Below are 21,780 nucleotides of genomic sequence, written 5' to 3' on the forward strand. Positions count from 1 at the left end.
GTCCTGTGTGTACATTATTTTATAGCAGATTATAGATATTGGGACATTTCCAAAATTCGTATCAGCAGCTCTTAGGAAATAATGGAAGCTCTGAATCAATAACCTTTGCAGAATTGAAACCAAAAATGTTTCACTGATTCACAAGCTGTACAGTCATTAATTAAATAGTTGAGTGGTAGCTATTTGAACAGTTTATATCATTGCTTAAGTGTGTTCCTATCTTCTTACCCTCAGGATTGATCTAATATATTATTAGCTACCCAAAGCTTTCCTTAGATATTATAAAAACTGTATTTACCCTTCTCATTTTTGATTAAACAGAAATGTCCTTGAGTGTGTTACAACTGGCTGAGATGTACCAATATTGGCACATTCATTCCCAAAGAATGGCACAGGGAGAATGAGGGGACAGAGCCAAAAACAACACCTGATGTTACTGTGGAAGCTTTGCAAAACTGCTGCACATTGCTTCTTGGGTGTGATATTGGCTCTGCTCTTCTCACTTACAATACATCTTATTTGGAGGCTCTTCCCTCAACAGCCCTTCTGTTGGTGTCTCTCCACCTGTTTTTTGTAGCTTTTTTCCACATAGCATTATTTCTCTTGGTCAGCTTGGACACCATCGGCTATTTCTTACCGAACAATCCCAGAAAAAGACAGAACATTTGACACAGGTCAAAAATTGCATAACCTTCTCCTAAAGCTTCATATTCTATACTTTACATGTTTTTCCTCTAGTGAAACCAAGTGTTTTCCATCCCAGTTTCACTCCTGGCCACAGGTCTCTTCCTTTTGTAGCCTTCAGGCTTCCTGCACTCCTTGCATGCTGATTGTGTAGAAAGGAAAGGGAAGCTCCATGCACCACAGCCAGTTCATTCACCATGGCCTGTAGAAGCTCAAGAGCTGCAGGCAGGGCTGCAGGCAGCTCCCAGCCACACCAGTGGGCTGCTCAGGAGCTGCAGTACAAAGGCAGCATCAACAGTAAAGTGACCCCAATGGCTGGAATCCCAAGCACTCAACAAAATCAGAAACTCCTGCAAACTTTTAGAAAGGTTTAGTGGAGAAAAAAAATAAATGAAATGAAATGAAATGAAATGAAATGAAATGAAATAATAAAATAAAATAAAATAAAATAAAATAAAATAAAATAAAATAAAATAAAATAAAATAAAATAAAATAAAATAAAATAAAATAAAATAAAATAAAATAAAATAAAATATAAAATAAAATCACTCTCCTGAAGTTTGGTGACCATGCAGCTTTGGAAGCTGGTTGCAGGCAGAAGCAGACATCTCACCCTAGGGGCACACCAGGCCTGCACCCTGCTCACACCCGGCACTCCCCAGTACTGTGAGTCTTGGCCATGGCACCAGAGCTCAGGACAGGGCTGTGCATATATGTCAGACTTTCAGCTCTTTAACAAAGGAGACAAGCCAAGGTTATGAACACCCAGCAAAGAAAGAACAAGCACTAATAGCAGTGGCCACATGGTACAACTGGTGAGGACTGTGGGACAGAGAAAAAAGGTGCAGATTTTGCAAGTCATAGGGCCATGCCAGTCACTAGCAAAGATTTGACAGGACCCATGCTTTCAGGCACATGGATGAGGACATCTCACATTCCAGTCTGAGAAATAACAACATGAATCAATGACTGACTTGGTGTCCAACTGCAAAGCAGGTCAATCATTGCCCTCAGAAGCAGCAAAGTCCTCCTGGGAGGATAGTGTACAAGTAGCTATTATGTAGAGGTTAATGTCATTGGTTGTGCACTGAGACCAAGGTGAGAAGGTGGCTTCTTCTGCCAGCTCTAACCTGAGTCTGCAGCACAGGAAGTGTCTAGAACATTTCCTTCTCTGATGTTTGGTTTCTCTTTCAGAGAGAATTCAACAGAACTGCTAAAAGACCCTCATCAAACTCTGACATAAGTTCCAGTAACACATAATCATGTTCTCAGTATAGTGAAGCCCTGTACAGCTGACAGGTCAGCTGCAGAACTATTTCTTGCTCTTTATCCTGTGCATATGGCAGACATCCAGACCCCAAGACCCTTCACATGACAAACAGATGCCAAACAGGGAACTTAACCCCTCATTCCAGCTTTTATCAAACCTGGTGTCAATGAGACTCAGTATAGGTGAGATAACATCAAGTCACTACCAAGGGGATGAAATTCCAGCAAACCAGGAATCTGGTAATGCTGACAAGCTTCTACATACAAAATTCTTTTCCACCCCTGTGTGTGATTGCTGTAGGTTCCCAGGGCTAATGGTAGCATCTGCAAAATACCCGTCAGCTGGCAGCTGCACAGGACTTACCACTTCAGGCAGTTCAGCCAGAAGAAGCAGGCCAACCCATCCCACCCTGCAGTGCTGCCTGGGCAGGGACCACCCCCATAACAGATACTCACCGCTGTCGCATACTGAATGTCCTTCCAGATGGAAGTCTCCCGGGAGAGGTCTGAGGCCTCAAACAGGTTCTCCAAGATAACTTCTCCTATCATGTCGTGTCTGGAGAACCTGTCAAAGTCAAAGACACTCAGGTGGAGCTTCCTGCTTGCCAGCTCCTCATGGGGCACAGGGAAGTGGAAGGACTCATCAAAGGTGGGGTTCAGAGTCTTCCTGTGGACTCGTGTCTGGAACTTGCGCTTTCTGTCAGGCAGGAGGTAGATCTTCACATAGGGATCTGAGCTGCCACAGAAATCTTTGGCTGGCAAATCAAAAGCCCTGAGAATTCGGACAGTCAGTGTCTCATTCTCGTAGTCGTACTTGAGTGTGAAGTTAATTTTTCCACAGGTTTTTGCTGCCTCTTTTTTGGGGTCCTCAGAGTCAACAGATTTTTGCTTATAGAGTTCAGGCTTAATGCGGCCTATGCTGGTTGGCTGCTCAGCGACAGCAGGTGGGTCCATGCCATAGTCCATGCTGGATACGTGCATTTGCCGAGGAAGGTGCCTTTTGAAGGAGATGTGCCTGCAGAAGGAAGAGAGGACAGCTGCATGTTTTTCCAACGACTTTCCTTTCCTTTTCTCCTGAACTACTAAAAGTAGGAAAGCAGGGAGAGCACAAGAATGACTACAATAGGTGATTTTGACCTCTGCTATGGAGAATGAACACTGAATGACAACTTCCAGTGATCAGAGGAACTAGTCCAGCAAATTTCCTGTCACAGTATTTTCTGCAAGCTGCAGTTTTTCACTTGTTACACAAGTAACAGCCCACAGCTAAATATATGAGACCAAACAACTCCTTTACCAAGCTACAGACAACCCAGTGTGGGGACTTTTTCTCCCCCTCAGTCCTTAAAATTCCAAGACACTGGCACTAAGTTTCTCTCAAGAAAACAAACAAACAACAACAAAAAGTAGATCTTTTAAAGTGAGAAAAACACTACTAGCTCAAAAAGTTAGGTTTTGTTCTGGGTGTTGCTGCTTTCAAACTTTGCTAATAGACTCTCCTCCAAAAATGATAGATAACTCTTGACAGACAGAAATGCACAGCCTCATTTGGAAGTTGCCTCTTGCCTTGAGCTCCCCTTCAGCACAAGTAAAACTTTACACAAGCAAAACTTTATCTAAGTGAAGCAGAAATGCTTTATGTGGACTTTAAAATATTTCAGATTATCTGGTGTTTACAAGAAATCTATGGAGTTATTTAACCATACTAATAACTTGCAGAGCCAGAGAATTAGCTTTTGGTGATATGTGGTGCTCAGAGACCCCACTCCTTTTTGGCAGGTTCCTCAAAGGTATTCTGGGCTGGGCTGAGTCAGAGCCCAGACTGCACAAGGATGTTCCCCAATATCCTTGGGTCTGCTTGTCTCCTGTAGTTCATGCCAGGCTCAATTGTGTGAGAAAGTGGGTTTGACACCTTCTGATGTACAAACAAGTCCTGCTTCATTTGTCATGATTAAGACAAACTAAGTTGTTGGTTTTTTTTTCTCCTCCCAAATTGGAAAAGTGAAAACAAACAAACAAACAAAAAAAAACAACAGAATGAGTGTGTGCATGACAGAGAGACAATCAGCTGTTCAAAAAGTAGTGCTATTTAAATAAAAAGGTATTTTATTGTACTGCAGACAATTTTTCTGAGCTATGGTTGTCTTCACAGTTATATGTACTCTCTTACACATCATAGTCATGGCCAACAAAGCAAGCAGAAGTGTTGGGACACAGCCAGGCAATCACTGTTTCCTGTCCTAGATTCACAGCCTTCTGTGTCAAGGAAGAGGTACCGTATTTCTCAGTGTTTTTGCAGAGGTGTCCCAAGGTTCACACAGTCTTATCCTAAATTTAACAAACATGATGCTTTAATCTCTGTCCCTGTCTGACAGAGATGCACATTGATCACCAGCACTGAATACAGCTCATGCTAAGCTTCGACAGTGAGCAATACATTGATTCTGCTTATCTAATTGTTTCTGCAATGAGCCACATAGAGAGAGCAAAAAGGTCTGAGTCTGTCTGACTACATAGCATCATTGATACTCCAGTCTGCTGTTCATGTTGTAACAAAATTAAAGTGGCCAAAGCATACTGACAGCTTGACACAATGAGGTCAAGTCACGGTAATAAGGTTTGAAAACTTTATTTATTTATTTATTTATTTAAACAGCCCACAGTAAACTAGCCTTAATACATTAATTGGTTCATGCTGAATCTTTAGAAAGTAATCCAGCATGTGGGTGGGCATGTTTTTTTGGCCTCCCTGAAGACATCTGAACATTAGGATCAATTCAACATTCTCCCCCCCCCACAGCCAGCTTCACCTAGGCACAGCACCTCCTGCAGAGCGCTGCGCCCACGCACCTGGTAGAAGATGCAGGCTCAGTTGTTTGCCTCTGGATCCGCGTACGCCGCATGATGTGGTCCTTCATGGACATCTGGACCTCTGCGGGGATGTCTGGTGAAGTGTGGCTGATCTTCACAGCTGCCTCCAGGAAACTTATGGTACCCGTGTCCTTCAGCTTGTCTGCCATGTTCTCCTTATTACAGACTGCCTCACTTTGCAAGACGGCCAGGTTAGAGGAAATGGCCTTATTCCTCCAGGGAACCCAGCACAGCTTCCAAAAGAGAAACAGAAAAACTGCCACCAGGGCCAGTCCACACACAACAACTATCACCGCGAGGAGGCTGACGGAGAGCTCTACAGAGGGAGAGAAGGCAACAGTGACAGGGAGAGGGGAGGAATGGGAAAGAAGAAAAGAAAGGAAAAGAAAGACGGTGAGAAAGCCGTAAGTAAAGCGAAGAACTGCTCTAAAGCCACATATATCATGCCTAATGGAGAGCTTTTAGCAGGTCTGCAAGTGAGAGTCAAATCAAAGTGTGCATCCCAGGACCACTGCCTGCCCCAAACACATCTGGGGAGAAAAGGGCATCTCCAGATGACCAGAGTTAGGTATTTTTATACTGTGATGCTTAGCTTGGCTATAAAATACCATCCTGGGTTTCTCTTGTGGCATTGGCAAATGACTGAGCCTCAGTCTGAGCAGAATTGCAGAACTGAATGATAGAAAAGCAAGTTCCAGTGCCATCCTGGCAGAAAATGCCTTTTTGCTTCATAACACAGGTGTTCAGACACTGCATTAAAAACAAAAACAAAAACAAAAACATGATCCTGGAAGCAGATTTTTGTTGTACTAGTAACACTAGCTTCTTCCCCAGCTGTGCCCACAGAGAATAAAAAGTAAATAAAAATAAATAAATAAAAAACACAAGCTGCTGATGCAGTGAAACCAAATATAGAAGAACACTGTACAGAAAGTAATACACATGCTTCCTTATTCTGAATAGCACAGAGTCTATGAATGTTCTCTGACTTTCTGAGTCATTTTATCTCCTACAATAAGTATTTCAGTCTTTTCTGGAGTGGAAAGAGCTTCCATACCCACAGGAGAAGAATTAGGAAATCCTAATATATATCAGATCTTGGCTGTGAAATGATTCACAGCAATTCAAAGAGAGAAAATATTGGCTATTTTTAATTCCCAAATCCCTGCTCAAACCATAATTCCAAGAGTTTGAAATACCTAAAAATACCATCTCCTGGAGAAGACGACAAATTTTTGTACTGCAATTATGTCTGCAGTGTCAGGACTATGGAAAATTCAGTCACAGACTGGTTTGAATTCAAGGAAAATTCTTTGTCTGCTGTGCTACTTGCAGTGACCAGTAAAGCTATGCTCCTCATTTATGTAAGTGCAAGTCAGGACATATAGGCAGGCAAAATAATATCAAACACTCCAGAATTTTATACAACATGACCATTACCTCCTGCTGGCTTTTGTTTGTGTGTACACTTGGACCATAAATGTTTTTCTATGACGTGAAATAGCACCTACTTAATTCACTACCACAGACCAGAGAAACACGCCCAGAGCTGCATTTATTTGTGAACTGTATCCATAGTTTTAGCTAAAATTATTCTTAGCACATACAGCAAGGGGCCCGTAAAATTAACTGAGGGAAGGAACAGAGGGGTGCTACTGCTAAAGAGCGAAACCGCCGTGAGTGGCAGGCTGTGGCTGCTGACACGCACTCTGTGCAGGGCCCCCCACGCCCCGCAGCTCGCCCCGTGTGCGGGTGAGCTGAGCGGAGCAGTGGCTGGGTGGGCAGCGCTTTGCCGTGAGGGGGGAGCCCGCAGCCGTCAGCAGGAGACAGAGGGGAGAAGCCACAGGAAACAGGGCCCCAGCCTGTGTCAGAGCTGGCCAAGTCCTAGTGCATGGCCGCAAGCCGAGTGTTTCTGTTTTGTCCATGACTGACAGCCCCTCTTTGGGTTTTGTCTAAAAGCACTTAAAGCAAGCAGATTCTCCCTTCCTTGTGCTCTAAGACTTGACTCTCTCAAGAACTGTATTTAAAACAATCTCTCTCAAACTTCATCCTTGCCGGCAGCTTAGCTTTTAGCAGATAATCTGGGAAACTCACATCTGTGCTTCATCATATCTACTATAAAAGTCATTTCTGAAATATGCTCTACCTTAACTAGAAGTCATGAGCAGACCTTCTGTTTCCTTTGATCATATATTTTAGTTTCATGCAACCATAATTACACAATTAATGTTTAAGGCTGAGAAAATCTATAAAATATGAGGAAAGATTAATTTTTTATCTTGACAAAAGAGCTGAATTTAAAAATGATTAAAAACAAAACAAAACAACGGTTGTTGAACCATAAAAGCAAACTGTTTAAGGAACCCATTTTTATCATCAAACTTTGCTAATGTGCTATCTGGGAACACAACAGTTACTGTTAGGATTTTTCCATCAATCACTGTAAGTGAAATCTCAAGGAAGTGTCAGGTACACAAAGTGCGACATCTGCACTGGTACAAGGCAGTTCTACCAAACACCTGGGAAACCATGTGTTGTTTCTGATATACCAGAAGAGATAGATGCACTATTTTTCCACAAAATTACCTAGCTTTGCAAATTCACTAAGAGCTTGAGGCAAATCTTTCCAACTGTCCTCAGTTTCTTTGTGTTGAAAGGAAGTGATGGAAGCTACCAGCAGGTACAGATGGAAAGAATGACTGCTGTCCAGAAGTTTTTGCAAGCAGCTTTTCCTCTTCCTCAACAGCCTCCTGTACAGGTCAGATTGCACCATTTATTTTCTGCTATAACTCCAGGATAAAAATACATACTGCTATTCAATAATAAATAGGATTGCATAAGTCAGCAGTGAAGCTTCCTTAGAGATTTGGCTAAAAGCAATGAGCACAAAGGTACAACTTTCTATGTTTGGGGTTAAGTCTTGGAATTGTGCCCAGGTTGTTCAGTGTCAAACAGTTTCATAATAAAAATCAAGAATCTGGACTTTTTGCAATTACATCTGTTCTTCCTGTTCCAACTCTTTCCTCTGCAAGCATCTTTTAGAAATTCAATAATTTCTAAGTGCCGTTCCTTCAAATCCTTGTAAGAAATGCATAGCTTGAGCATAGACAGAATCACGGAACCATAGAATACCCTGGGTTGGAAGGGACCCACAGGGATTCAACTCCTGACTCTACACAGAACCCATAAAAATCAAACCTTGTGTCTGAGAGTGTTGTCCAAACACTCCTTGAACTCCAGCAGGCTTGGTGATATCCATATACACGCAATTATCCTTGGTGATGGAGAGCTATCTGAAAGTTTTTCCCCAGAAAGCATCTTTATAATTCTTAAAATTATTCTTATGATTAGTCACAAAAATGAGTTTTAAAGAGAGAACTAATACATGGCAACTGCTGCTAAAAATGACATCAGCTTTAGAAAGTGTATCATAGATATCTCTACCAGCCTGTAAGGACACAGGTGAAACTGGGGACTATCATCGGCACACAGCTCAGCTTCAAAGACTTGCTCGGTGAATATTCTAAGACTTTCACAGAAATAGTTTTAAAAATATCTAACAGCCCAGCAGGAGTGTTTTCAGAACCAAGCTGCTTTGCAGATTTTACTTTTACTAACTGCTTTGTCAGCAAGTAATAACCAGTAACATAAGCCCTCACTTGGATATGCATTCTTCCCAGTTATTTAAATTTACTGTGCAAGGAAATTTACTGTTACAAAGGAAATAGTGGCAATGCAGAATCTATTACTGCTGGAAGTTATGTGGCAGAAAAGTTCCTCTAAAGATACTTATGTCCATTCCAAGGAGTTATATAGTATGCATGAATCTCAAGACTCATTAATGGAAAACATCCAAAATAATCACTTATCCCTTCTGAAAAACCTGTTGCCAGCTCGAGAAACATCTTAGTCCATGTCACTTCCTGCTGAACTGGCATTCATAATGTATTTGACAGGATTCACAGATATTTTTATGCATGACCTCCTACTCTGCCAGCTCACATAAAACACAAGTGGAAGGAATCAAGATTTTACGGACATTTTTTAAGCATCTGCCTGGGAAGAATATTGGTTTGTCTGAAGATGACACTGAATTTCCCCAAGACCTTTTTCTGACTTATTAGACTTATTAGTTGGACAGAATTGACCTTAATTGAGTTAATGAGCTTTTTCTTGTGAATGTGAAAATATCAGTTACTTTAAAAAATACCCAGTATTCAAAACGTTATGCCTTAGATGTCCTCTAATTTACAATTATTACTAATTACAATATTACAATTTTTACAACTGTAAAAGAAGACAATACCATATCTAACAGAAAATGCCTTAGGGCCTGAGGTTGCTTGGATATTCCTGCATCAAGCGGAGGTAAGGCCTGTTTTTCCCAAAGACTTCTCCAAAGACCAAAAGGACATTTCAGTCCAAAGACTAGCTTGTTTATTTATATTATCCCACTGCATGCAACTTTCAGAGACGAGGTTACCCAAGCAGATGATACAGAGGGATGTATCTGGATTTGGCAACAATGAGAAAGGGCTTTGTTTAACACAGAGCAGCACAGGAATTGCTCAGCCCTTACTTTTCCACACAGAAGCCTCCCCCAGACTGGCTGCATTGCCATGCTCTGCAAGGGGCAGATGAAATTTGTTGCTGCTGAGAAATGTCCCATCTAAAGAAAAATACAAGAAGAACTATATTTCCATTCTATTCTCCTCTAAAACAAAACAAAAACAGTAAATTATTTGTTGGTTTGTTATCAGGCAAGCAGGACTGTACAACTGCAGCATGGCTTTAGCCATTCCTCCCTGTGTTCTTACCTAACTTGGCTACTGTTACTTCATTTTAACCCAGATCCTTGAGAGAGACATGGGAGAAATTGCCGTGTTGAAAAACGGATTTTATTACAACTCATAACTGAAAAGATAAACTTTAAAAGGAGGCAGTGACAAGTACAAATTAACATGGCTATTTTCCAGTCTTGGTCCCCCACTGGGAGCAGGAGCCCCTTTCCAGAGGAACCTTCATTTGGAAGCTGCTTTTGGCTTTTTTCAGGTCCTGCTACAAAGCATTAGTGACATAGCTCTCATATGACCAATGAGGCAGGGAGGAGGAACAAGCAGCAGGAAAGACATGGATATGAACATTTGCCTGCATGAGCTGATATGCTTAGGAGAAGACACTGAGTTATTACTTACCCGGTGACACACAAACAACTCCTTCAGGAGTTGTCTCACTCACAAAGGTCTTCTTGATGTAGTGGTTTAGCATGGTACATAAAGCAAAAGCGAAATTGTGAATTTGTGACCCTGTATATTTCTGTGTGTACCTGGACTTTGAGAAGAACTGAGAATTTGACTGAATCCCTACAGAGACAAAGTACTATAGCATCTTACAGCAGTGCCCCAGAAGTGATCATCAACCAGCAGTCCTGGAACTTCACTATAAAGCAGAGACCTTCATCAAGTTTTTCCATACCAGAATATCTTGGAAAAGGATCCTATGGGGCAAGAGCCAGTGGTGCATTAATTGTGCCACAAATTCCCCATCAGAACAGTTCAATGTTGAATTGAAGGATATGATTAGAAAAGGCTGCTGCTGAAGAGCACATCCCATCTGTGTTAAATGGCATTTTTTATACAGAAATAGAGCTTTCTAAACCAGTAAGCCATTTGCTGCCAGGACATATGCAAGCACATCCACAGAAAGGCCGACACTGATAACTTACTTTTCTCAGCTTTCCTTTGTTGAGTCAGGAGAATGGTTTCTCTTACAGGAGAAAGAAAACAATACCTGGGAGGCTAATGCTAAATGATCATTTATCACCACTTATGCAGTGGAAGGTACGGTTAAACATGAAAACTGAGTCAATTGAGACTCTGGTCTCCCACATCTGCAGCCTGGCATAAGGAAAGCAATGAATCAAAGTCTTCAGAGACAGCACAAAACAGCTTAGACCAACTTGTTACAAAACCAACAGTGCACTTTTATTTTCTTTCAGAAGGAGCAGGTATGTATGGAGAAAGGGGTGACGGATGTGAGAGGTTGGCTAGGTGATGTTCAGGAGCTGTGTAGCCCAAGACTGTCCCTCTCCTATGCTGAAGCCTTTAAACTTTACCACAGAATGATTTCACTTCTCTTTTACCTTGACTTCTTGTTCTGTGTTTTAGTCTCTCTGTAATATCTGAAAACCTTGCTACTGAGCTTTCAAACAAAGTCCATGAGATGACTCAAAACTACAAAACTTCTGAGGTCACTACTTTTTACTGGATTCCTTATGCCTTTCAAATAAAAGATGAGATAACCCATGACATGTTGAAGAGACTGCATTTTAATTTCAAATTTTGAAGCTAAAAGCAAAGTTAAGAAAGGGGGATCCTTTCTCATTAAGTCCAGCTCCCTCCTCTTGCCCCTCATATTAGTGCACTCTGAAAGCAACCCGTCAGGAAAAACTACGTGTTTTGTTTCATCTTGGAATGGAACTAATTAAGAGAATATGGTGGAACCATGAATCAATTTTATGTTGCTGATGACTTCATACTACCCCAGCTGAGTTACCAAAGGGGATAATTAGTAAAGTCCAAACAGAAAATGATTAATAATATGACAAAGCCATGATTACAACAGTCTATTAACTGCAAGACAATACTGGTCTAATTGTGGCAACATTGACTTTTATTACTCTGAAGTAGCTTGCACTATCATTAAAGAGATTCACAGATAGCTCTGAGTTTAATGTGAAGAGTTATATTTAATATCTTAGGAGATGCAATTCAGCTTTCCTTCTACCCACTCCCCATACAGGAAACAAAATACCTTTGGTAGCTCTCTCACCACTCCAGCATCTATTAATCACTCCAGCTAACCGCTGGATCTAAAGAAAGCTTGAATACCATGAGTGAAAGTTCAAGGGGACTGAAAAAATAAATATTCTGGGCTGAGGCCCAGAGTGGGGCCAGGCTTATGCTAGAAGAACTCAGCTTTCTACTGAGTTTGGGTCCTGGCAACACTGTCATCACAGTTTTGGTCCCACAGCTCCTTTGCCATGCACAGACACTGACAAAGCCTCAGACCTTATCTTTCCAAGAGGAAATGGACTTATTTCCTGCAAGCGATTCTTACTGGTAAGCTTTCAAACAGCCAATGGAAAATCTCAGCATCAGGGAGAGCTCTGACGGGTTTGTTTCCCGCTAAGTTTCTTTCAGCTGAAAAACAATTAAACAAAACCCAGCTCTCAGCTATTCCAAACTATGACTTGGAGAATTCAATTTCTTGCCACAGCAAATGCTGCCTGGAGGAGCAGCTACAGGACCATGACAAAGCCTGGAGGTAGAGGGTGACAATGTTGTGGCTTAACCTTTCTTTTGCTAACTGCATGCCTGGTTTTCCAGTATAATATATCAGCCATTGCTTATACCATGTGAGGAAGTATTTCCAGGCTTCTGTGTCCATTTCTGCTACATTTTTCTATTGCAACAGTGCTTTTGAGCATATATTGTTCTATTTCTGTAGGGCTTTGTTAGAAATCATGCATTCAAATGATGGATTAGTATGAGAGTTATTGCTAGAGAAGACAGGAAGCTCTGGGGCTACATCAGACCACATGAGGCACCACCAATTGCTGATCTAATTTTGTTGCCATTGAGAAGCATGAGCAACGTAAGTTTGATTAGCTGAGGCCTGGAAATTGGGCATGAAAAACTGTGGTGAATCTCAGACAACTGGCCAGGGTGGGGGGGCTAGATGGGCACACAGGACAATAGCAGGAGAAAAGGAAGAGGTTTACATTAAGTCCTAGCTATAGGCATGTTTATTCAATAACACTGTTCAGCTTTGAAGCTTTACAGAGCTTCAAAGGAACAGGGAATGGATGGAACAGAAACCGAATGTTAAACCAGCACAGCTACACAGCATCTAGCAGAAGCAGAGCCAAAGACAAAACAAGAATTGCAACAGAGTAAGGGAACAACCCCTTTGGGAATACAGTTCAGAACAAAACCCAGAAGACACCATGGAGTAAAGCAGCAAGTAGAGCACTTTGTAACAGGAATTTTGAGATGGAAACTGGCTGTCTTATGAACTGTAAAATGTTTCAAATCAATGGATTTGATGAGTGAAATGAGCTGCAGTGCAGCAATGTTTAGCTCTCAGAGAGCTCCTTATCCTCTCTGCAAGCATGCCACAGGCGTGGGAATGGTGACAGAGCAAATAATAAAGACCAGGCTGTTCCTGTCACCTAGCACAGCTCCAGTTCTTGCAGCAGCAAGCGGCTCTTTTTAACAGAGCCTACAGCTAAGCATGCACTGGGGTGTGCAGAAAATGGTTGTGAGAGGCAGTCATCGCAAACCTGCTCACTAATTGTCTCTGTTGGGAGAGTGTCCAACATGCCAGTGCTCTATCTGATTTCTTCATTGTCACATCTTCGGGTCCACTCACTGACATTTGGTTGTCATCTGAAATTTCGGTAACACCTCTTCTTGATTTACTGGCTATGTTCTCTAGGCAGCTTTGAGCTATAGGAGAATGTCCTGAAATGTTCTTGAACTAGAGAAGTCATTAACAGCTGCCACTTCAAAGGCTAACTGCCATCAATTTGCTTTTCACAGGTAGCCTAACAGCAGAGGAGCTAGATGTGTTGTGAAGCACTGCAGCAGGGAGTCCTGCTTAAATGAGATCACAAAGAACAAAGGTGTGGTCATTATCGATAGAAAAATATTTCATTGAGTTCTCAGCAGATTTTAAATAACTGGCTCAGAAAACAATTATGGAATGAGCAGAGCTTCTCTTGTCCTTCGGGCACTATCTCATGCTGAGAGTTGCTTTCTTAGGCTCTCCAAACTGTTTATATCCTGGGACAAATCTGAGCAACAGCAACAAGAGTCAGGTGTCACCTACTGCTCTATCTGCATCTGCTAGCACCCTGCTGAAACTAACAGGAGCTTGGCTGCTTATCAGGTTTCCCTAGAGAGAGACAGAGAGCACTGCCCCACCTGAGGAAAGTGCAACTTCCTTAGAATATGTGGGGAAGAACCATGAAGTAATAAAAATATTTGGCACTGTGACCAATACAGAACAAAATAAATAGGGTGTTCTTGTCTCTCAACAATATACATAAAGATTCACTGATTATTCCTCTTGTCTCTCCAAAGCAGCACAGTGTTATGAAATGCCCACAGAGCCCCTGGGAGACTACTGCACTCTTCAGGAGAGTTGATTGCTAAGACTCACAGGATGGATGGAAGATCTTTAATACACCATATACATTCCCAAGCCTTGAGTACACTTTACAAAGCTTTGCTAAGTGAAAGTAAGCAGTGTTTTCTGCTGCTGTTTGTTGCAGACCGTGGGTAAATCTTGTTTTGTTACTCTAAGTCAATCACAGGTAAATCCAAAGACAGCACAATTGAAAATAACATAAAAGCAAGAAGACTTTTCAGATCATTTAATGTGAAAATTTTCGTCATATAAAATTCACTATATGTTTAATAGTAAATTTCTTCCCTCTCAAACCGGCAGAGGGGCAGAAAGCTTCATGAGATGAATGTTGCAGATGTCATGAGAGAAACCATTGAAAGATATTTTGAAATGCCTCCTTTGAAGCTCTGCAAACCTAACTGTCCTCCTGCAGGCAGCTGAAAGGACATTTATTCTGTTCATGTGCTTCCCCAGTTCTTGGACACTGGGTCTAGCTCTATCGGCTTTCACCAGTTTCCACCTGCGATTATGGGCTCCACGGGAACCCAGACAGAGCCTCCTCACCTTCTCTGCATGTCCCAGCTTCCTATCGGGTTATAGGAAGACAGAAACAGGAAGGCTCTAACTAGCTATGCCAAAGTTTCAGTCAGATAGAGAAAACTTCTTAAAAATTAATTTGCTGCTACCACAGGGTTCCTGCCATACAAGAGCTTATTGGAATGCAAACTATAGGCTTCAAAGGCAAGGATGAATCAGAAGCTATTTTGAGAGTAATTATATAAGATCATAAAATTCAAAATATCTCATTATTGCATGTTAAGTATGAAGACAACCTGTTTCAAAAGGCAAACTTGGAGGGAACCAGTGTTTCAAACAACTAAGTCGAAGTGCAGAGAGCAACCTCATAATTCCAGTCCAGACAGAACTTTCTTCATTAAACAATGCCTTTTTTTTTTTTTTTTTTTTCTTTTTTTTTTCTAAATGTCTACCATAATTCTTTAGGAGATGTGGTTCTATATCTGGGAGAACAACTAGAACAGAGAGAAAACTTCTTGCAGAGATTTGTTCCATTAGCAGCTTTACCAGTTATCTATATTGTTGTCCTAGAATTCAGATATCAGCTTATTAGTGACAGTGCTTGCAAGTCCCCAAATTTTATAAATTTCAGTTCCAATTATAATTAAGCAGAAAACATTTGAATAATACATTTGCACATGGAATAAAGTTCTAGCCATTCTCTAACCCAGAATGAATTTTAGGCTACGTTATGTGGTCAGATACTCTCTACACTCTCTACAGATCCACATTTTCCACATTTGCAGAGATTTACAGTGCTTTTTTAAAATTTGGAGATTAAAAAAAATAATAATAAGGAGGAGGGAATAGAAAGCCTAAATATGCAGTAATAGCAAGAGAAGCAGACAGGTTCCAAGTGGCATCCCTTCCTAAATACCCAAAATAATGAGAATACGGACACTTCAGCTGAGAGGAGCCTGCTGAAGCACTTTCATCACTTCAGATAAGTAACTCTCACCAGCTGACAAATGTTCAATAAACTCTGCTCAAGAACAAAAGGAAAATCTGGATGCTGCAGCATGGATGCCCCAGGAGATAAGGGAACAGTGACATTAAGAGGAGACTTCAGCCAAACCGCTTGGAGACTGTCAAAGTGCCTGCCCCAGCAACAAGGCTCCTTAACCCCCACACTCCATGTCAGCAAGGACATCAGCAAGGGGACAATATAGGAGCAGAGCCAATCACCTCTTCTGTCACACCCCTGGGCACTTCTTGGAGGAACTGCCAGAAGACCGAAGAAACAAGAAGCCCATAAACTCTGAATGAAACCAGCTCAGCAAAGCAAGGAAGCTCTGTCCCTGCTTTTATGCTGAAAGGGCATGGACACAAATCTGCAATGTTCTCAGCACCCTCCCTGGTTTGGGCACAGCTCCAGCTTTTCCATATGTTTACACCACATTATGCCACTTGGTTCTTATTGCCTGTACTGGGAGAGACGCAGCCATGAATGCCAGCGTAGTATCAGTTTTTGTGTGACTATTGCAAGGGATTCTAGATGAAACAGAAGATATTTGTTCAGGCTCCTCTCCCACAGGATTTCTCACACTCTGCAGAGGGCTAGCTTGACCAGAAGTATCTGCTGGAGACAGAGCACAGTGTGACCTGTCATGAAGTCCAGTACGACCTGAGCTCACCAGCAATGTCAGCCTGTATAGTCACTGCAGACCTCAATAGCATCCCTTCAAGAGGAACCAGCATGGGTCAGGAGTGCTGTGTACTCTCCCCACCTGCACCAGGAGTCTGGCTGTTTTACGCAAAAGGGACTGTCGAACCATTCAACCATACAGGCTCAACTTGCAAAACTTTCACAAGCCTCCACTCTTCTCCCCTCCTCCTTGCTTTCTGCTGAGGAAAGGTATTCTCTGGTTACTTACTCACAAGTGATTCAGACTTTCCCTCCAGACTGCATCAAAGGCATGCTCATTTCTCAAACTTTTGTTGGCATGTGCAACCAGAAGTGGAACTTTGAGATGTCAGCAATGTTCGTTTCTATTATCAAAAGTGACAAAAAATAGAAAAAAAAGATGTTCCAAACTGAAGGAAACATTCCCCAGTGATTTTGGTCGTTTTGTGTCTTAATCAGCTGTTCTCTAGGGTATTATAAATGAGATAGTAACAGTTGTCATTGCTTTATGCCTAGCTGATGACAATCTAATGAACTATTATAAGCCACACTGCATATAATTATAGTACATAGCTGTGTGCTAATCCCATGACATTTTATCACAATATGCTGTAGCAACATCTGTAAATGACTCAGTAGTGCTGAACACACACGTGATCCCCTGGGCTGAGGTTACATCTCCAACCCTGAGTGTCATCTTCCCCCTGCGATGTGACCTCTCTACAGAGGACCTAAGCTGAGCATGCAAGTGCCAGGGAGGCTGTTCAATATGAGGCACATCTTTGTCCAGACCTCCTGAAGCTCGGCAAAGCTAAGCAGACAGTAAAATACCATCTTATGGACCCTTCTGAGATGCAGAAATATGGCTTCATTTCAAGATGTGATGTAAACAAAACAAGCAAAAGGTTTTCACTGTCGCTCTCTCTCCCATAAGTGACCAAAGACCCTGGACATTAAAATTACTCTTCAAAGCCTTGGTCAAAGCTACAGCTGTTGTGAGGTAACATCAGAGAGGCTGGGGACATCTGTGCTCATTGCCCAGGCTCACAGCAGCAGGCGTGCTCTGACTCCATTTTGTTTCAAAAAAGAAAAAACACAAAGCCAGCCTGTCCTGAAACATCTCAACAAAAGTGTGATCAGAAAGAGAGCCAGGGTCTCCTTCATCCCACTCTGCAGCCTCAGAACATGAATCTTGCGCAGCAGGAAGCAAACACTGATCGCCAGTGCAACACAGACCCTCCAGCAGGACCTGGGGCCATGCAGGGAGACACAGCCCAAGCATCAGAAGAAGCAGAGATCTACGGTGCACAAAGCACTCTTGACCCCAAGCCTGGGACAAGGTAGTCTGGAAAGCTGTCTGGAGGCTTTGCTTCAGCACTGTGAGCACTGCCACTTCCCCCAGCCCCTCCAGAGCAAAGGCACTCCTCAACTACCTGAACACACCTGGAAGAGCTTTAATTACCTGGACCCATCCCATAGTAAACCCCTTCAGAGCAGGAGAAATGCAGGACTCATGCAGACTCCCCTGGCCACATGTGCTGGAAAGACTGGAAAATACACAGATCCATGTTCCTGAGAGGTCAGGTTGCCAGTTAAATCCATCTAGACCCAGCATGAGCATGTAAGCCTATGTCTTCCCTCTTTCCCCCTCTCTCAGCTTGTCACTGCTAACAGCTGGCAGATGACAGACAGCCTGGTCTGCATGGCAGAAGAGCACTGAGCTGTTTGGAACAGTGTCTGCAGGACACAGAGCAGCCAAGAGGATCCCCCAGTCACCTCCCCGCCTGGGACCAGCTGCTCTGTGCAGAGACCCTGTGCTGCCCTGCTCATAATGCAGCAATGATGGAAGCAGCACTGCTTTGTTCAAGAGGCAGAGGAGCTGACTCTTGGCTGTGCTGAATGATCAGGGAACTTCCTCCCTGAATGGCTCTGCTCCTGTCATTAGCTGCTGCTGCTGCTTCCATTAGCTTGTAACAAAGACAGCGATCTTTAACCCCTAAAATGTACCACACAGCAGTCACCATGCAGACTGGACTGCCTGATCCCTCAGATTTTTTAAAGGGATTCTGAGCTTCTTTTTCCCTTTTCCAACGGCTCATGTCATTCCATGCCATGCATCATAAAATCCTTTTAGCATGATCATTTTGACCAGAGAGCAGATTCAGAACCGAGCTCAGATGTCTCTGAGCAAATACGCGCAGATGTCCAAGAGATAAAGTAGTGAGTGTGGAAAGAATATATTTAAAGAGGTGCTTGCTGTACTTATCTAATGCTGTGTTGTTACAAGTGTACATACATTTCTTTGCAGCAGTTACAAACGAGTATAGAAAATCAGAGTAATACTTATATCACCAAAGATACAAGTGTGCCAGAATTTCTGGGCAATTATTATCCAATGGAACCAAATACTCTGGAGGTGTATGATGTTTTGATGTCTTTGAAAGGGCTTCTATGAACTGAGCTTCTGGCATCCTGCCTTTAGTCTTTGTTACATATTTTCCTATGATGTTGTCAAACACTACCCTGCTACAGCATAACAAACTGAACTAAAATATAAGTGGCCTTAATTATTATCTGCAGTTTCACAATGCACAAGACACCCTTCAGGATAACTTTTTTTTTTTTTTTTTCCCCATAGAAAATTTAATGTACAGTCTCTCCAAATATCCCTCCTCTGTCCTTCTAGGATGCCATTTTGCTGTGCACAAGTATAATTAAAGACAATGCATGGCAGAGAGACAAATCACATCTTTCTCAAACAACTGCCATCATAAGTGACTGTTATATTAGTGAGTCTACTGAAGTGAAACAATAAGGGCTGTTACAGACAAGCTTCTCCTTTCTACATTATACAGAGAGGAAGAAAAACATATATTATCACCTCTGAATAAGAAATAACAAATATTAAACCTAGAAAAAGCTGCTTAACCAACATGAGATAGAAACATGGGGTCAAAGAAGAATATAAGCATACCTAGAAATGTGAACAGTAAGACGAAGAAACAGGTAAGAAAAACAAGGATAGCTGAAACTATACTTAAATGAAAAATTATTTCAGAACTGAGATCCAGGTGTGGTTCTAGTTTTACCTCTGAACAATGAATGAGAACATGTGAAACCATGTGAATGTAAGTGAATACACGGTATATGCAGCAGGCTGTACACATTGCACTGTTACGACTTCAGCAAAGCAAAGATGTCAAGCAACAAACACCTGCAAACATAAAAATACCAGCTTCTCAGAATCATCCTACAAAACAGCGGAGAAGATCAGAGTAAGAATATGCCCTGATTTGAACTAGCCAAAAGCACATGCTTGGTCTTGGTGAAACAAGGAAAACACTGAAAGCAAAAGAAAATGTTTCAATGGCAAAGGCAGAAACCTCTGTAGTAAATATTTGCTAAGGAAAAGAGGCTCCATATTATGAAAAAGGGGAAAAAAATAATAAAGTAACTTCAGAAACGTGGACTTACCAGAGAGGTATCTGTTCTTCAGCACAATCCGTGGTCACTGTCCTCAGCCTGCTCACACACACAATTAACACCAGCAGCAATCTGGCTGCCTGTTTCTATGGAGTTTTAGATTCTGATCCCTGACTATGCATGAGGCTACTGCAGCTGCACAGGAATAGGCTCTGAGGTCCGCAAAAAAACCTATAAACATAATCAGCTTCCCTGTACTGCTTCAAGAATGAATCAACCAACAGCAATTAAGCAGATTCAAACCTGCAGCTATGCAGAGATGTACTTACAAAGCTCCTAAACACACGCACTCCACACAGCTCTATAGGTGCATTTTATTTATCAGGACCATCGCAGTGCATAGACAGAGCCAGCTGTAAAGTCATAAATATACACACTGCACATAAACATATATTCATAGACTGGCTATATTATCATTTTTCCTATATTTTTGCTGCAGGTTTTGACCTTATTTTAATATAGTTGTAAACCTCCCACTGGTAGCAAGGTTTGAACCTGACACCTTCAGGATCAGAGCACAAAGCTGTTTTACTTGAGCTAAAGAGCAAATCTGCTGCATGCAGCTCTTGCTGTTTCCATTTCTGCTGGTGGACCAGGCACTCACAGAGGAAAGCAAAATCAATTTTGCAAGTGCATTACTCTGTGATAAGAAATATCTTTGCCTGTAGGTGCTTCTACTCGCATGCTTGGCCTCTGGAAACATAAGCTTCAGTGATTAATATTAGTTTTGCCTGGGTGACTTTGAACATGTTCACTGTTATGGCACCATATTTACTTAAAATACACTTTAACAGTGATTCAGAGAAGTGTGTTATTACAGCCAATAAGTAAATTCAAAAATTGCCCATATTTTATAGCTTGTGGCCATAGGCATCCCACATCAGTGAATGGACATGCCATCAATTTTCCCATTAGTCAAAGCATCCTATCAAGAGATATTTTTTTCCAAGAAAAATATTTCAGAAGCAATTTCTCCATATAAAAACGTTCATTTGCCATCAGCATTCCTGCAATGAAAAACCCTGTATTGCACAAAAATTCAGCCCTTTTTCTGCCTGCAGCAGGAACACTTATGTACATGTGGGTTTAACATTTTAATAGTATTTGTAAAGTGCCAGGAGGGTATTCATTGCTGTACAAGGTGTACTGTCTACATCATGAAGTTTAAAAAGAATAGTTCACGCAAAGGGCAAAATGCTAAATATGCACTGAATTATTGCAGGATTAGAGCTCGGAAGGGTAGCTGACAAAGTGTGCTGGGAAATGTTATCTTAAAGACTCCTCTGTTTTTGCATTTTCCCCAGTTGTCCTTTTTCTTCGTCTAGCTTCATCTCTAGTACCCTGTGCTAGGAAAGCATAGGGCATTTTGCTGAGGAGAATCAATGCATAAGGGTCTGAGGAGGCTACACACGCTGTGCTGACATCAACAGGGGCAGTGCACACAACCCCACAGTGACTTTCTGGGTACAGACTGCAACACATCTGCACAGCACCTACATAGTGTAGCCTATACTTATTGTACAGGACATTGAAGCTTTTGACAAATTGATACAAAGAGGGAAAGCAAATTAAAAAATAATAATAATAAAAAAAAAGGTGCTGGATGTGCTCAGGTCCTGGTGTAAATTCCTTTCCACATCGCACCCACGCTCCCTCCTTTAAAGTCAGCAAGCATCACAAGTCACAGACTCCAGTCACGCTCCACCAGCTCTGCATGTTCACTTCAGAATAATCATTTTGTTTTTAAATCCCTCTGTGGACTCAAGCTCCCAACCTGTGTGCTGCCCCCTGCCTGGCACGACCCCCAGCATGGGTGGGCAGCCTCTGTCTGCCGTCAGGCCCAGCACCACGCACCTGTGGGGAGCAGGATCTGATTCCAGCAAACACTGGGAGTGAACCAGTACTGTGATTCAGCCCAAATTCAGTGGCAGCCTGACCATGCAGATGAGCCCATAGCACCCTTCATGGTAGCAAGAGATGGCAAGGAGTGATGCCATGCTCACTGCCCAGGGGTACTGGCAGGCTGGAGCAGGGCTGCTTGCAGGAGAGGCCATGGGCTCCATCCTCTAGGAGCAATCCC

General features: G+C 42.1%; 1 protein-coding gene across 1 annotated transcript in view; it reads right to left on the reverse strand.

Annotated features, from left to right (window-relative positions):
- SYT6 (synaptotagmin 6) overlaps positions 1-21,780 on the reverse strand; it is a 37,882-nt gene that overhangs the window by 12,207 nt on the left and 3,895 nt on the right. Inside the window, exons 2-3 of the mRNA XM_068659770.1 lie at positions 4,805-5,141; positions 2,411-2,969 (exon numbers count right to left, since the gene is read on the reverse strand). Coding sequence (XP_068515871.1) covers positions 2,411-2,969; positions 4,805-5,141 — 896 coding nt within the window. The remainder of the gene's footprint in view (positions 1-2,410; positions 2,970-4,804; positions 5,142-21,780) is intronic.

This window comes from Anas acuta, chromosome 24, assembly GCF_963932015.1.
Source record: "Anas acuta chromosome 24, bAnaAcu1.1, whole genome shotgun sequence".
Taxonomy (NCBI): Eukaryota; Metazoa; Chordata; class Aves; order Anseriformes; family Anatidae; genus Anas; species Anas acuta.